The sequence below is a fragment of the Pelodiscus sinensis genome, chromosome 6, assembly GCF_052426305.1.
Source record: "Pelodiscus sinensis isolate ZL-2025 chromosome 6, ASM5242630v1, whole genome shotgun sequence".
NCBI classification, from domain to species: Eukaryota; Metazoa; Chordata; order Testudines; family Trionychidae; genus Pelodiscus; species Pelodiscus sinensis.
In genome coordinates this window covers 55,850,265-55,868,320 of record NC_143057.1, presented here as the reverse complement: position 1 = coordinate 55,868,320, position 18,056 = coordinate 55,850,265, and the positions used below count along the sequence as shown (strand labels likewise).

At 43.8% G+C, this 18,056-nt stretch overlaps 1 protein-coding gene across 7 annotated transcripts in view; it reads left to right on the top strand.

Moving 5' to 3' along the window:
- The window catches only part of SNCAIP (synuclein alpha interacting protein), a 133,112-nt gene that overhangs the window by 85,294 nt on the left and 29,762 nt on the right, over positions 1-18,056 (top strand). For all 7 annotated transcript variants that reach the window (XM_075931950.2, XM_075931945.2, XM_075931948.2 and 4 more), the window contains 2 exons: positions 9,177-10,045; positions 11,687-11,866. In XM_075931950.2, coding sequence (XP_075788065.2) covers positions 9,177-10,045; positions 11,687-11,866 — 1,049 coding nt within the window. The remainder of the gene's footprint in view (positions 1-9,176; positions 10,046-11,686; positions 11,867-18,056) is intronic.

The window sequence follows — 18,056 nt, the reverse complement described above, 5'->3', positions numbered from 1 at the left end:
GTGTCTGGGACCCAAAGCGAGCCGAGACTGCGCAGTCCCAGATCGCGCCAGGTCCCCCGCTGCACGTCTGCTTCCCCTGCCATGCCATGGAGACAGTGCCGGGAGGAGCCAGCTTTTTAACCCGGCTCCCCCCAGCACCAGCTTCTGTTCCCAAGTGGGGGGAATGACTAGTCGACTACTTGACTGGTTGCTTATATCCCTACTTTCCAACTATCAGGGAAGTAATCATATTCAATGTATGTCAAAATGGTTTATTTTATCCCTCTGTGTTGGTACTAATATGGCACCCACTGCTATTGTGACTGAGCACCTAATAATTCTTAATCAGGGCCAGCATTAGGGGGTGGGAAGCAGGACAAAAAAAGCTAAGTTATGGGCTGTCATCCTTGAGTGATGGGGACTAGGCAGAGACTGTTAGTCCCTAGGGGTGATGTTCGGAAAGGGAGCAACACCTTTATCCCCTAGCTCTTTGCTGGTGGGTTAGTGTTAACCACTGGCTTTGCCACCAGAAATTATCCCAAGCGCATTCTATTTGGGTCCCTGTCTTAGTTTTTAACCATGGCCCCACTGAGTCTAATACTGGCCCTGTCCTTAATGAGTATATTGTTATAACAACCCTATAAAGTAGGGAAGAATTATCTCCTTGTTACAGCTGGGAAATGAAGATGCACCGTGTAAGTGATGTACCAAGTGTTATGTAAGTGTGTGACAGATCTTGGCACTGAATAAAATCTCCTTGGTGCCAGTTCAGTGCCTATGACATGATTCATAGAGAAGTAAAGCAGTTAGCCTTTCTATGACCCAGACTGTCAATGGCTTCTGCATGACCTGATGAGTGTGGAAAGGTGAGCAAGAGCTTTCTCCCACTGGAGCAGTTCTGTAAAGGTTACTCACAGTAGCAATCCCTCAGCCCTCAACTCTCTGGAAATCAAACCTCCCACTAACTCCTGATTCCTCTGGGAAGAAGTCCCTGACAAGGGGTGGGGAGGAGGCAAGATCATAGCCCTGCCCCTTTCTGCACAGGTCTGTAAAGTGGGGCCAGTGTGCATGGGGGAATCAACACTCTTTCAGTGTAATAGATTGTAGCCCCAAGCCCCTCTAGGGAGTGGTGCAAAATACGCCATCCCTGTGCACAGGAGGTAGCACCAGGAGAAACTGTGCCTGCCTATCTGATTAGCACTATCAGGGCTTAGGGCTACAGGGCTTAGGGCTTCTAGTCCTATATTATGTGTAATAGCAATCCATTTTTCTGTTAAAATGAGTACGTATATTTGTAAATTAGAGGAAACATATAAATCTTTGTGTTTAAATCTGCTTCTCTGTAGGAAATAAGTACAGGCAGTCCCCGGGTTATGTACAAGATAGGGGACTGTAGGTTTGTTCTTAAGTTGAATTTGTATGTAAGTCGGAACTAGTACATATTGTAGGGAAAACTCTAGCCAAACATTTCTCCAGAGCTCAGTTTTATTCTCCCACACCTCACTTCCCTCAGTCCTTTATTCTCAAGCTGAGGTGTCTGCTGAGAAAAGCCGCTCTGCGTCTCCCTGGTCTGCTGGGGGGGGGGGGGGGGGGAGGGGCGCTAGCTTCGCATCTCCCTGGTCTGCTGGGGGGAAGCAGCTAGTGCGGGGTTGCCTCACCTCGTTTGTAAGTAGGGATCCGATGTAAGTCGGATCCATGTAACCCGGGGACTGCCTGTATAAAAGAAATGTTCCAGTTATGTAGTGGACAAAATAGAAGGAGAAATGAGTGATGAGCAAAAGGGGGCTTACTTATACAGTGCATGTAATTCAGGAAAAGAGAATTAAATGAACATGTGGTGAGTCAACAAAGCTTTGTAGAAATCCGCTTTCTCTTAATAGCAGGGTTACATTTTTTACTATCACTGTTATGTGTAAATTTCAGTTTTTAAGATTAAAAAGTGGCTTGCTTCAGTCTAAGAAGAGAATATTGGATCTAAGCATAAGGAAAGTGATGACAAACAATTTGTTGATGCCGTTTTCTCTGTCTAGACCCTTCCATTGAAAGAAGTGTTTTCTTAAGAATCAGGCAGAATTCATTTCCATTCAGAGCCCTTATGGGTTCCTGTCAGAATAAAACAGCTGGAAAACATATGGTATCCATTTCCCTGTATCACTTGGAAAAAATTTCACATGTAAATAAAACCAACATAAAAGTGTAACCCTTTGAACCCAGAATTTTATACAGTACATAAATAAATCAGTACAATGCATTCTTTGTATTGGCGCTCTAAATTACTAGTTTTGTTTTTATTTTAATATTTCCTTTGATATATAGTCACAAAAGCCTTCAAAGAAATCAAGGTGATATCAGACAACTCCAGTTACTAAGCAGTGCTATTCTTTTGATTCATATCTTCAGTAATGTATTGAAAACTCTATATTGCTGTTTCTTAAGAAAGGTGTTTGTTACAGATTATAAATGCGATCACATACTCTTTGATGGACTACAATTAGTTTGTGTAATAAATATATCTTGTTTGAAATTTGCCTCTTGATCTTCAGAATGTGCTAATTCTTTATATACATTAAAGAAAACATCAAAGTTGTTTTAGTGAAAGAATCTGGTGAGGTTCTGCTCCCTCTTCCCCCCCTTCCTGAACGTGCATGCACATGCGCGCGCACACATTCTAAAAATATAAAGGAAGATTAGTACTGGGATTCCACTAATTATAGGAACTTTGGGTATTATGAACTGGGGATGTACTTATGGAAGGGAGGAGGATTTTTCTCCAGACTAGAACTGGATGAAAAATTGAAGGGTTCTGCATAAAACTTTGAGGGTTCACTCAAAATGGAAGGACAATCAATAATTTGAAATTTTCCATGAAAAATATAGCACTGAAGTATTTCTATCAAAAAAGCCTGATATTTTGATACAAAATTCTGATGCAGTGCCTCATGGGAGTTGTGGTTCAGGTTCCTCATGCTCCCATTCTCCTCTATAAGTCAGGCTCCCTGGTGAAAGTGTATTTCCCATGAGGCATCACAGTCTTCCCTCTTCATGCCTGCAATATATAATGGGGCATAAAGTCCAGCTGGAAAAGAAAATGGGGACATGAGACACTCAATTACAGCATTTAATTTCACAAATGGGAATTACACAAAAATTACTATCCCAGAGGAATCAGGGGAGTTAGTTAAACAGAAATGAAAAATACAATGCCAAAGTGATACACCTGCATACTGCATGGAAATATTTTAAAGATACCATAATACAGATTGGACCTCCCGGGTCCTGCACCTTTGGGACATGACTGGTCCCGGATTAGGGATTTTGCTGCACCAAGGAGGTCTTCCTGTCCCCCACTGCCAGCAGCTCCCCTCAGCCCTGGCTTTGCTACCAGCTGTGGTCCCTTGCCCCTCCCCCTCACTACCAACCCAACTGCCATGCACCAGGATGCCCAGCCTGCAGAACTTCTGGCCACCATCCCTCTCCACTGCCACTCTCTGGTCCTGCAGCATGTATACTGGACCATGGATGTTGCCGGACCAGAGTGTCCTGTTTAATACAGGTTCAACCTGTAGAGGTTCAATTTAAATGTATACATCAAATTAAAAAACTTGGTAAGTGAACTAAAGTGCCACTGTGGTTACACAACAAAGTAAAAGAAACAGTCAGAGGCAAAGAGGCATCTTTTAAAAAGTGCAAGTTAAATCCTAGTGAGGAAAATAGAAAGGAGCATAAACTCTAACAAATGAAGTGTAAAAATATAACTAGGAATGCCAACGAAAAATTTGAAAGAACAGCTAGCCAAAGACTCAAAAGGCAATAGCAACAAAAATGTAAATACATCAAAAGCTGGATCCTTGCTAAATAACTACAGGTTGAACCTCTCTAGTCTGGCGCATTCTATAACTTAGATGGGGCCACGATAAGGTGGGTGCATAATTGGCTGGATAACCATAGTCAGAGAGTTGTTGGTAACGGTGCTAAATCCTGCTGGAAAGGGATAACAAGTGGAGTTCCTCAAGGGTCTGTTTTGGGACCCGTACTGTTCAATATCTTCATCAATGATGTAGATATTGGGATAGAGAGTACGCTTATTAAGTTTGCAGATGATACCAAACTGGGTGGGGTTGCAACTTCTTTGGAGGATAGGGACATAATTCAAAATGACCTTAGCAAGTTAGAGAAATGGTCAGAGGTAAACAGGATGAAGTCCCTGACAAGGGGTGGGGAGGATAGGGACATAATTCAAAATGACCTTAGCAAGTTAGAGAAATGGTCAGAGGTAAACAGGATGAAGTTTAATAAAGAGAAATGCAAAGTGCTCCACTTAGGAAGGAACAATCAGTTCCATACATACAAGATGGGCAGCGACTGTCTAGGAAGGAGCATGGCGGAAAGGTATCTAGGGGTCATAGTGGACCACAAGTTGAATGAGTCAACAGTGTGATGCTGTTGCAAAAAAAGCAAATATGATTCTAGGTTGTATCAACAGATGTGTTGTAAGCAAAACTCGTGAAGTCAGTCTGCCGCTCTACTCTGCACTAGTTAGGCCTCAGCTGGAGTACTGTGTCCAGTTCTGGGCACCACATTTCAAGAAAGATGTGGAGAAATTGGAAAGGGTACAGAGAAGAGCGACAAGAATGATTAAAGGTCTAGAGAACATGACCTATGAAGCCAGGCTTCATGAACTGGGCTTGTTTAGTTTGGAAAAAAGAAGATTAAGGGGGGACATGATAGCGGTTTTCAAATATCTAAAAGGGTGTCACAAGGAGGAAGGAGAAAATTTGTTCCTCTTGGTTTCTGAGGACAGGACAAGGAGTAATGGGCTTAAAGTGCAGCAAGGGAGGTTTAGATTGGACATTAGGAAAAAATTCCTAACTGTCAGGGTGGTCAAATATTGGAATAAATTGCCAAGGGAGGTGGTGGAATCTCCCTCTCTGGAGATATTTAAGAACAGGTTAGATAGACATCTGTCAGGGATGGTGTAGACGGAGCTTGGTCCTGCCTTGAGGGTGGGGGGCTGGACTCAATGACCTCTCGAGGTCCCTTCCAGTCCTATGATTCTGGTCCAGCAACATCTGTTGTTTGGCATGATTTTAATTAGCCAAATGTCCACTTACCATGGGTGTGGCCAAGTTTTCTGTGGTCCCATACAGTTTGTTTACAGCCACCAGTCCTGGCTCTCAGTGTTCTGTGCTGTTCTTCATTTCTAATTTAGCCCTAAATGTCTTCATAAAGCCCCAGCAGTGGAAATGTTGCCAGTGCTGCTAGATAATATTGACCTCCCCTGGCCTGGCAAATTCTCTGGTTCGGCACTGGTCAGGTCCCAAGGGTGCTGGACAAGAGCCATTCAGCCTGTAGTGAGGCCATTGTACAACTGAGATATTGAAGGAGCACTCTAGGGTGATCAGATGATTGAGGAGAAACTCAATGGATTCTTTGTATTAGTCGTCGTGGATGAGAATGTATGGGAGATTCCCAGCTGAGACAGTCTTTTTACATGACAAATCTGAGGAACTGTCTCAGAGGAGATTTTGGAACAATTTGATAAATTAAACAGTAATAAATCATGATACCAGATGGTATTCACCCAAGAGTTCTGAAGGAACTCCAGTGTGAAAGTGCAGATCTTCCAACTGTACTATGTAACCCAACATTTAAATCAGTTTCTGTACCAAATGAATGTAGGATAGCTAATGTAATGCTAATTTTAAAATGTGTCCAGAGAGCAATTACAGAGCGGTAAGCCTGATTTCAGTACTGGGCAAACTGGTTAAACATACAGTAAAGAGCAGTATTTTCAGACACCTAGATGAACACAATGTGTAGGGAAAGAGCCAAGATGGTTTTCATAAAGGGAGATCATGCCTCACCAATCTAGAATTTTTTGAGGGCATCAACAAGCATGTGGACAAAGGAGATCCTGTGAAAAGGTCCCACACCAAAGGCTCTTAAGCCATGTAAGTTGTCATGGGAAAAGAGAGAAGGGCCTCTCATGGATTGGTAACTGATTAAAAGATCAGAAACACATGGTAGGTATAAAATGATCAGGTTTCAGAATAAAGAGAGATATAGTGGTGTCCCCCAGGGGTCTGTATTGGTACTATCCAGAACAAGATCCTGAAAAAGGGGTAAGCAGCAGTGTTCCCTCTAAACTGTGCAGCAGCACAGCTTCACAGGAGATTAATCAGCCCTGTCCAGTCAGTCAGCTCCTTGCATGGTGCCCTGAGCCTCTGCCTGGGCAGGGCTGATTAATCACCTGTGAAGCTGTGATTCGATGGAATGCTGGTAAACAGATGTTAAAAAACTACTCAAGATAATTATGTCCCAGGCAGACCGAAGAACAACAAAGGGATCTTTCAAAACTGGGTTACTGGGCAAGAAAATGTCATATGGAATTCAGACTTAGTACAGTAAATGAAAATTAATGTACACTGGAAAAAATAATCCCAACTAATTTAGACTCCCATCATTTGCTATGTATAGCTTTAACCACTCAAGAAAGAGATCTTGGAGTCATTGTGAATAGTTCTTTGAAAACTTCCAATCAATGTGCAGTGACAGTTAAAAAAGCTAACAAAACATTAGGAGTCATTTAGAAGGGATTGATAAGATGGAAAATATCATATTATCTCTGTATATCTATGGTATACCCATATGTTCAATGCTTCATCTTGAAAAACATGGTTAAGGGGGATGTGATAGAGGTCTATACAATTATGACTGGTGTGGAGATATTAAATAAAGAAGTGGTTATTTACTCCTCAAAGCACAAGAACTAGGGATCACCAAATGAAATTAATAGGCAGCAGGTTTAAAACAAAAGGAAGTATTTTTTTTTCACACAATGCACAGTCAATCTGTGGAACTTCTTGCCAGAGGATGTTGTGAAGGCCAAGAATATAACAGAGTTCTAAAAAGTACTAGATAAAAGCATGATGATGATCTGGTCTGTTCATTCCCTCTGGGGTACCTGGCATTGCATTGTTGGAGGACAAGATACTGAATTATATGGACCTGTGGTCAGACCCAGTATGGCACTGCTATAACTAACGGCACTGCTCTTCATTTCAGATTCTCTTCCTCAGCTTGAGAACAGGATTCTATTCATTCCCTCTGAGGCACCTGTCGTTGACCATTGTCAGAAGACAGGATACTGAGCTAGATGGACCTTTGGTCTGACCCAGCATAGCTGTTCTTTTCTCCCTTGAGTTACCATAATGACATATCTAAATAGATATAACTCGCTTTCAGCCAGAGCCCAAAAACTTTTCAGTTCCTTGATGACTATTTTTTTTTCTCAAAAAGAAGACCATTGTTAGTGAAAAACTTTAGGTCAGAAATCTACCAATGAACACCAGTTGTGACGGGAAATTTCCAAATAGTCCTAATGCTGAACTCCCAGAAGAATATCCCATTTCTTCAGCGAAGTGCAATAAGATTAAAATGGCAGAGGATACACTAGTGTGGCTTTATGACCGGACTAATATGGATGCCAATGGGTCTTTACCAATTGATGTTATATTCATCGTTTACTTGAGAATTTTATTTTTCTCATTACAGGCAGTCCCCGACTTACGCGGATCCGACTTATGTCGAATCCGCACTTGCGAACGGGGCTTTTCTCGCCCCGGAGCTCATGGGCGGCGGGTCACCACCCGTGTCCTCCGGGGCGAGAAAAGCTTCTCCTGGTCTGATGGGGGGGTCCAGCAAAGCCGCTGGACTCCTCCCCCAGCAGATCAGGGACACCCGAGCAAAGCCGCCGCCTGAGCGGCTTTGCTCGTTTGCCCGGGAGCAAAGCCACCCAGGTGGTGGCTTTGCTCCCGGGCAAATGAGCAAAGCTGCCCAGGCGGCGGCTTTGCTCTGGTGTCCCTGGTCTGCTGGGGGGGGAGGGGGTCCAGCGGCTTTGCTGGACCCCCCCAGCAGACCAGGGGGACAGGAGCAAAGCCGCGGAGCACGCCCGCAGCGGGACAGCCTGGGCGTGCTTGAGCTGTCCCCCTGCGGGCGTGCTCCGCGGCTTTGCTCCCCGTCTCCCTGGTCTGCAGGGAGACGGGGAGCAAAGCCTTGCAGCACGCCTGCAGCGGGACGGCCCGGGTGCGCCTGGGCTGTCCCGCTGCGGGCGTGCTCCAAGGCTTTGCTCCCCATCTCCCTGGTCTGACCAGCAGACCAGGCAGATGGGGAGCAAAGCCTCGGAGCATGCCAGCAGTGGGACAGCCGCGGCGTGCCTGGACTGTCCCACTGCCCGCGTGTTCTGCGGCTTTGCTCCGTGTCTCCCAGGTCAGCAGACCAGGGAGACGGAGCAAAGCCGTGGAGGACTTGGGCGGTCCCGCCACCCCCGTCTCCCTGGTCTGCTGGGGGGGGGGTGCTGCTAGTGCCCCCCCAGGAGACCAGGCTTTTCTTGCCTACCTCTGAGGTAGAGCAGCTGGGGGCTGCTGGGTTGGTCCCGCAGCGCTGCTCCGGACCAACCCGGCAGCACCCCAGCTGCTCTGCCCCAGGCGTCCTGATTCAGCCGCTGCTGGTCAGTTTCAGCAGCGGCTGAATCAGGACGCCTGGGGCAGAGCAGCTGGGGTGCTGCTGGGTTGCTCCAGTAGCGCCGAGGAGCCGCGCTACTGGAGCAACCCAGCAGCACCCCAGCTGCTCTGCCCCAGGCGTCCCCAAGTCAGCCGCTGCTGAAACTGACCAGCGGCTGACTACAGGAAGCCCGAGGCAGAGTTGCTCTGCCCCAGGCTTCCTGGAATCAGCCGCTGATCAGTTTCAGCAGCAGCTGACTTGGGAACGCCTGGGTTTCTTAAGTTGAATCTGTATGTAAGTCAGAACTGGCGTCCAGATTCAGCCGCGGTTGAAACTGATCAGTTTCAGCAGCAGCTGACGCCAGTTCCGACTTACATACAGATTCAACTTAAGAACAAACCTGCAGTCCCTATCTTGTACGTAATCCGGGGACTGCCTGTACATTTGGTTGTGTTCTTTTTGTTTAGGATGTATGTCTAATTTGAAAGGAGTTTTTTTCCAGACTGTTTAATTTTGGTGTTACTGTAGTAGAAGTATGGTTAACTGCAAATCTGCTTATGTGTGCAACATGTTTTCTGGTAAATTTCTGTTCCTTGTGCTTGGTCTGCAATATCACATCTTCAAAGTATAATCCTGATAAACATACACATCTCAAACTAATATTCTATTCTTAATCAACTTCCTTTTTTCTGTAGTTTCCAGCACTAACTGGAGCTGTGGCGTTTCAACTCTTATTGGAAACGCACAAAAACCAACAGGAATTGCAGACGTGTACAGTAAGTTCAGACCTGTGAAGAGGGTTTCCCCACTAAAACACCAGCCGGAGAGTTCGGAGAACAATGAAAGTGATGATCAAAAGAACCAGAAGGTGGAGTACCAGAAAGGTAACGATTCTCACTCTGCATCTCAGAATGATGATCAGTGTCCAGGAAATGGAGATGGACTTAAAAGCAAAAGCATTGAATCTGGTGTTTTGCTTGGGGAGCTGGAGCACTATGACCTGGACATGGATGAAATTTTGGATGTGCCTTACATTAAATCAAGCCAGCAACTTGCTGCTTTTACCAAGGTGACTCCAGAGAAAAGGATTTTGGGTGTATATTCAACAGTGAATGGTCTTAGTGGCAAGACCTGCTCTGTAGGAAACAGTGAGAACTTGCCAGCCAGCACAACACAGTTTTGTGTTCTATCCCCTGTGAACAGCTCTCAGATGAGAAATGCGCAGTCCATTGTCCTTAATCAGAACAAGCATTTAGCTGAAGAATTAGAGCTTTCCCAGCCTCTCGTTAAATGTAGCTCAGTCCAGGAAACTGAAGCTCAGAACAAGGGCTTCCTCAACAGGACATTTACCAATCCCCAAGCTCATAAAACTGAGAAGACAATGCCAAACTGCCATCTGAGGACTTTTCATCTTCAGACAACAGCAGCGACAGAAAACAAACTTGAGGAACAGAACAGTAATATGAACTGGAGCAGCTCAGGAGCCCCAGAAGAAAAGGGTGAAGACATGAAAAAAAATAAAAGCATCTTAAACATTGTGAAAGAAGGGCAGATATCACTACTGGTAAGTGTCATCCATTTCATTAGGCATTTATAATAAAATACGTCTGCAAGGTAACACATTAAGGCAAGAGTTAATTAGGATGCATATCATATGCTGCAACTCCATTTGATTCCCTTAGTTAGAAACTCTGTGAGATTCCAAATAAAAATTGAAGAGTTTATATACAAGTATTATTAATCTTAGGTAGTCATGATTGATAAGATTAGTAATGTAGGTACTAAACTGAGATAATATAAAATGCAGGTGCTTTCATCTTAAAATATGCTTGTATACCAATAAATTACAATTTATTTCTTTATGAAGTTCTGCCTTGTAGAATGTTTGCAGTTCACTTTGTTCAGTTATTTGTGGATTACATCACTTTCTACTCAGATGCTGACCATGGAAACAGAGAAGCTTCTGTTATATTCTTATTATTATTCAGGAGTGTTTATACCAGTTTGTTGCAGCAGCATTCACAAATGGGAGCTCCCACTAAAGCTTGATTGCCCTCTGACCCATATGAAGTTTTATTTAGTTTCAGCGCTTTGATTAAAAACCATGAATAGGTGTTTCCAGAGTAACTAGTTGCAAATTAACATCATGATGCAGGGAAAGCAAGATTCAGAAATGCTATCAGAATAGCAGTGCATGCACTATTTTCTATTGTCTTTTTGTTTAGCTTTACCAATCTAAAGCAAAAACAATAACATATAATTAACACAGCAACAAATACAAAAGCAGAATTATTCAAAGACTTGAAATAGGCAGAGGAATAAATCACAATACTAAATAACAAAATTCAAACTGGAATAAACAAAGGCAAAGGATTTTTATATAAAATATCCAATTGAAATAGAGTTGGTGTTAGCTACTCTGCTAATAACCATATGATCTTATCACGGTTTCTCTTTTCTCCTCCCTTCTTCCTCCTGTTGTTTCTGAAAAACACTTGTATTTTGCCTTAAAATTAGATTCAGGCCAGGATCACATATTGTCATATGTCTGTGCTTTGGTCAATAGAACAGTTCTAAGCACTACTGCAGTAAAAACAATATTAATGGAACTAGCTAACACATTAAAGTAGCATTCAGAAGTTTCAGAGCTTACTTGCATTTTTCACTCTGCTTAGTTTATGCTATATCTTTTACCATGAAGTAGGATAAATCTGACCTTTTTTTCAATTATTTGTCCTCCTGGTGATATGTGAACCTGAGGTGGAGAGAGGTGCATAGGAAAATTCACTAAGGGACACTATACCAAATTACTCCTAAAGATAATGGCAAAAAAACAAAAGGAAGACATTTTTAAAAACATGTTGAAATTGAAACACGTATTCTGTCGGATAAAGTAACCAGAAACAATACAAAGAGTTCAAATCAGAAAACACAAGCTTTCTATATATGTGGGAATTTTGTTAGGAATTGCTGAATCAGACCAATAGTCCTGCTATACTCTGCTATACCAGCTCCAGGTGTTTTAGAGGAAAGTGGAAAAATCCTTTTTTTCATGAATGTATGTAAATGGTGAATGATTCTTTGTGGCCTCGTGTACTAGGACTTCAGCTTATATCCTGAACCATGAGATTTGATATTCTGTTTAAAATTTTATCTTAAGTTGCATAGTTTATATACTGACTTTCTACTGTTCCTTTTTGCACAGCCACACCTAGCAGCAGACAATCTGGATAAAATTCATGATGAAAGTGAAAACAACTTATTGCACATAGCAGCATCACAGGGACATGCAGAATGCTTACAACATCTCACTTCTTTGATGGGAGAAGACTGTTTGAATGAGCGGAACAATGAACAACTAACTCCAGCTGGGTTAGCAATAAAGGTGACTTGGTCTTAATCTGTGATGGCTATAAATAATGCTTATACCAAGATGATGCTACTTTCAGTCCTTTTGCTAAATTAAAGCAAAAAATGGGGTATTTCTATCATTAATGATTACTTATTCACATGAGTAAATAAAAATGTGTTTCTTTTAGAGAGTTAATGTCAGCCATGGGGATGTCAATATGTAGTCAACTAGGTTTATTGGTTAATTCTGTTGACTACATGCACACATGCGTACACGCACACACATCCCGTTGCCTCTGTGTCGAAGGCAGCAAGGGTGGGGAGACAGGAACCAAAATACGTGGGAAGCAAAAGCCAGCTTCCACAGAGCCACCTTGCCCCGCCTCCCTCAGAGGCAGCAGGAGTGGGGCATGCAGGAGCCAATGCTCGGGGAGAGCTGACTTAAAAGCCAGCTCCCATCTGGCCCCCACCCCTGGTGGTGCTGCCTCTGATAGAGAGGCAGCGGTGTGTGTGGGGGAGGGGGTAGATGGGAGCCAGTACAAGTGGGAAGTGCTTTCAAGCTCGCTTCCCATGCATTTCGGCTCCCATGGAGTCACCTGCCACCTGCGTTGCTGCCTCTTTATCAGAGGAAGAGGAGAGGGTAGGTGAAAGCCAGTGCTCTAGGGAGCCAGCTTAAAAGCCAGCTCCCTGCAAGCACCAGCTTTTGCCTGCCTCCCCATCCCTACCCCAACGTGTAAACATGTAACTGCTAAAATTTCAAGCGGTTACACGTTTACACAAATACGCAACAGCTAACATCACTAATCAGCCATAATCCACTGTTTTAGTCAATGGGTTTTTGATGTTTTTCCACATAACCTAACATTGTCAGTTTAACCGGTATTAAGAAAATCATATATTTAAAGGAAATGTTATTCATACTAACTCAGATTCAGATTAGTATTCCTTAACTATCTGTGGTTGTGACCTGTTTTTCACTTAGATAAGTATAGCATTAAAGACAAGTACAGGCAGTCCCCAGGTTACATGGATCTGACTTACATCGGATCCCTACTTACAAACGGGGTGAGGCAACCCCGCACTAGCTGCTTCCCCCCAGCAGACCAGGGAGACGCGGAGCGGCTTTTCTCAGCAGACACCTCAGCTTGAGAATAAAGGACTGAGGGAAGTGAGGTGTGGGAGAATAAAATTGAGCTCTGGAGAAATGTTTGGCTAGAGTTTCCCCTACAATATGTACCAGTTCCAACTTACATACAAATTCAACTTAAGAACAAACCTACAGTCCCTATCTTGTACGTAACCCGGGGACTGCCTGTATGCAAAATATGTGTTGGTAAAATATGACAGCAGTTTTGATAGTTTCTAATGCTGTTTGTTTTAATGTGTTACATATGAAGCTGAAACTTTTTATAAATATCAAGAATAGTTTGGAGTATCAGACCAAAGTTAAAATTTACCTCTTGCAGAGCGCAGCATGTCAGAAACTACGAAAATTAATGTCATCTGGGAAAAAGTTAAAGCTTATGGGAAAAATCTATTATACAGCTAAACATGAGATTTTTATAGTGCTATTGTACTGTAGTAAAATACAATGGTGTGCAGGAAGTTTGACAGTAAAACTAATCTGTCATCTTTCAAATAAGGAATTAAATTGATGTCTAAGTAATCTTGGTGAGTGAATTTCTTTTCAGAGTTGTAGGTATCTAAAGCTATGTCTACATTGCACTTTTGTCATTAATTTTTGTCACTCAGGAGTGTCAGAGAAGCACATCCCTGAATGACAAAAGTTTTAATGATGAAAACCACTGATATGGGCAGCGCTTCTTTGACATAGCCTTAGATTCATTGTCCTGGAAACTTCAGTACTACATATCTACATTCTGTCTACATAAAGTCTTCTTGCAGTTTCACTTGGGTTGAGTATTTTTCTTTATTTCTTATCCTAACATGTCTGATAGTGCAGCTATACTCTCTTAATGTCTGTTGTCTTCCTTCTTAGAATGAGTGGTTATTTTTCACTAGTTGATGAAGCCGTTCTGTTTGTTTATAAAATGTGCAAGCATCCTTTGTGATAAAAAGCACAATACTGTGTATATATATATCTACTATATATTTGAGAGTGTTTGTCTTTCTGTTACTCTCTTTGTTCAAGAACGCCTTCTAAATGGTAAGAGCTAAGACTTCCAAATTTTGCATGCAGCCTCCTCTTATCATAGCTTAAAGCAGGGGTTCCCAAACTTTTTGACACGGGGACCAGTAAATCCATTCACGAGCTTTTGGAGGACTGGTAACATTCATTTGCATATTTGCATATTCATTAAGCAAATGATGAATATTCAAATAAGTTGTTTCTGGTCCTCCCAAAGCCCCCAGTGCTAGCTTTAGCAAAGCTTTTGATACGATCACCCACAATATTCTTGCCAGCAAGCTCAGGGAATATGGATTGGATAAATGGACTGTAAGATGGATAGAAAGCTGGCTAGACCAGGGTTTCCCAAACTTTTTACTTTAGTTGGAACCCACTTTTTTTTCAGTACTGTTTTTTGCAGCCAAAAAATATAAATGCATATAAAAAATAATTAAAAATGAATAAAGTTTCGGTGTTTCACCCGGCTGCATCCTGTGCCCAGCCTAGGTCAGGGTTTCGGGGACCCGGTGCTGCACGGGCCCTCCAGGAGGCGGGAGCAGGAGCAGATTGGGGGTAGGGTATCTGGTTAGGAGGGAGGGTGCAAGGAGGCGTAGGGTTGCCAGGTGTCCGGTTTTGTACCGGACAGTCTGGTATTTGACGGTTCTGTCTGGGAAACAAATTGAGAAAATACCGGACATATAAAATGTCCAGTATTTTCTAATTAGGCAAGTTTTATTATAATTAGATGTATCAGTCCATAGCTGCGAACTGCCTGGCTGGTAGATGTGCTAACGCTGCATGAGTGTGTCTACCAGCCAGGCAGTTCGCAACTACATGACGGACGGTATGAGGAGGGGCAAAATGGAATCCCCGGGGCAAGACTCACTCATGTGCCCAGGTCTGCATGTGTCTGGGTCAGTCCCGCTTCCTGCCGGCCAATTCGCTCTCCCCCCCCCCCCCCCGCCAGCTTCTCCTCCCGATCTCCCCTGTGCAGCCCTGCTGCCCCCATCTATCCCTGCTTCTAGCGGCTGGTTCCCCTCTGCTCCTCACTGATCTCCCCTGGCCAGCCCCGCACCCCCCGACAACCCGCCCGACCATCCCCGCTCCTCCCACCCCTTCCCAGCCGGCCGATTCTCCCCCACTTCTCCTCCCGATCTCCTCTGGCCAGTCCCGCTGCCTCCATCCAGCCCTGCTTCTGGAGGCTGGGTCTCCTGTCCTCCTCCTCCCAATCTCCCCCAGCCAGCCCTACTTCCACCATCCACCCAGCCTGTCCCCGCCCATCTCTGCCGGACAGCCCCACTGCCCCAGCCCTGCTTCCCAGTGACCGGTTTCCCCCCCACACACACACCTCCTCCCAGCCCGCCCCGCTTTCCTCCCGGCAGCCACACTGAGGCCCGGTATTTTTTTCCCAAGCCGTGGCCCATAGTTTAAGAAACACTGGCTTAAAGCAATGTAAGGGTTTGGTGTGCCAGGACAATGGGATGTGCTTGGAATGGGATTGCATCTCATAAAACCATACAGAAAAGAGACAGAATTGCCAGGCAGGTGAAAGGGGCTGGCTGGGAGGCCCCTTCACTCCTGGAGGGGACTGCCCTAACCTCAAGCCCTCCTTCCTCCCTGATTCATACAGGGATGTTGACACGTGTCCCCCTTTGTTAGGGAGCGAGGGGAAAGTGCACAGTTTGCTGCATTCCTCACTCTGGCTGGGGAGTGTAGGGAGAAGATGAGCTATGCATTTTGCTCTTACTCCTTGCCAGAGACAAGAAGAGGAAAAGCAAGCATCCCTGGTCTGAATTTTCCTTTAATTTTCCACATACACACAAAAAATGGTAAGGACCCGAGCAATGCTGGGTAAATGTGCTAGGTTATTATGTTATGCAGTCATGAGTACTGTATATTGTAAGAGACTCAGGCACAAGTTCCATTAGTGATAATGCATTATGCTGGTTTTGCCCTGCATATCAGGATCATATAGACAAATATGGTAGATGTGATATCACTTTTCTGAAGTTGTAAAATTGTTCTGGCATAACTAAATTTGATAGTCTTCAATCCATATCCCTACAGCTCTTTAGACACAATTTAATTTATTGTGTGTTTTATTCTCTTTTTACTTGTTTTACACCAGTATATCTCCAATGGAATTACAGGCAGTCCCCGGGTTACGTACAAGATAGGGACTGTAGGTTTGTTCTTAAGTTGAATTTGTATGTAAGTCGGAACTGGTACATATTGTAGGGGAAACTCTAGCCAAACATTTCTCCAGAGCTCAGTTTTATTCTCCCACACCTCACTTCCCTCAGTCCTTTATTCTCAAGCTGAGGTGTCTGCTGAGAAAAGCCGCTCTGCGTCTCCCTGGTCTGCTGCGGGGGGTGCTAGCTTCGCATCTCCTTGGTCTGCTGGGGCAAAGCAGCTAGTGCAGGGTTGCCTCACCCCGTTTGTAAGTAGGGATCTGATGTAAGTTGGATCCATGTAACCCGGGGACTGCCTGTAATTCTGATTTACACCATTATACAGCCTCAATGTCTCAATAGCAGGAATTCCCATTTCAGTTTATCATAATGGCTAAGTGTCTTGTCTCTGACAATGACCAATACTGCATGCTTCAGAACAAGATGTTTGTGTGATGCATAACATTCTCCATTAAGGATTAAGTGAATTCCAGCCAAACCATGCAATTTATGACCTCATTCTGATTTTTTTATGAACTAGGGAGTGGAACTGGAGTAAGTGCTATATCAGACAAGTCCTACTACCATGTTGATAATTTGTTATAACTTGTGTGAAACTCCCTGCAAATTACAAAGTGTTCCCTTGATGACTTTAGTTAACTAGCAGGCACTATGATTTATTAATCCATTGCTCTGATTTTAAAAGTCTAAAAACAGAATATTGTCTTTGAAAGTGGTGAAAAAGATACTGTTTTGTCAAATAGTTATATTTGGCTGCATTAGAGCCAGGATCTGAGATTTCTTTCAAAGGTCTGTTTAAAAGTATACATTAAAATATTTTCACAGTTTTAATTATTTTTAATTAAATTGAGAGAAATATATGAAAGTAAGTAAAGTAACTTAATAGGTTATACAAAAAGATAAATAAGAAATGGCAGGTAGAAGAAAGTCAAATTTTGTATCATCTAACCTAGAGGCTGTGTCTAGACTACATGCCTCTGTCGGCAGAGGCATGTAGATTAGACAGATCAGCAAAGGCAAATGAAGCCGCGATTTAAATGATCGTGGCTTCATTTACATTTACATGGCTGCCGCGCTGAGCCGACAAACAGCTGATCAGCTGTTTGTCGGCTCGCCGCTAGTCTGGACGTTCCCCCTGTCGACATCAAAGCCCTTTGTCGGCAGCCCGTTATTCCTCGTGGAATGAGGTTTACTGGGGCTGCCGACAAAGGGCTTTGATGTCGACAGGGGGAACGTCCAGACTAGCGGCGAGCCAACAAACAGCTGATCAGCTGTTTGTCGGCTCAGCGCGGCAGCCATGTAAATGTAAATGAAGCCGCGATCATTTAAATCGCGGCTTCATTTACCTTTCCTGAACAAACAAATCTACATGCCTCTGCCGACAGAGGCATGTAGTTTAGACGTACCCAGAGAGTATACCTCTGTTGGACAGAATAATGGCCAAACTGTATTGTCTTTGCTCATACAAGCAGTAGTCCCATTGATATGACTTCTAAATTGCTGGGACTAATTTTGAGAATAACAAAAGCAGAGTTCCATTCTGAAAGATCCCAAAATATTGTACAACTTGTATACTGAAGTATCACTTCATTTACTCTTGAAATGTAGCTGCATCTGTGGTGTCATTCAGCGATTATTCTGGGCCAGCAACTCTATACAACAGGGCTGGGGCCAGTCAGGGCCTCACACAAGTGGAAATCAAAAAGGAAAGAAACAACCCTTCACTGACATTGACCCCAACTGAGAAGGAGGACATTTCCCCACATTCTCCTCACACACCAGAGCCATGGGGGGCCCAGGCTAGTAGATTTTGTGTGCTTCAGCCCTGCAGTGGGGCAATGACAGGAGAGAGCCTGGAGCACCATTGTGGGCTCCCCAATGCTGGGGGAGGAGCCCTGAGCCTT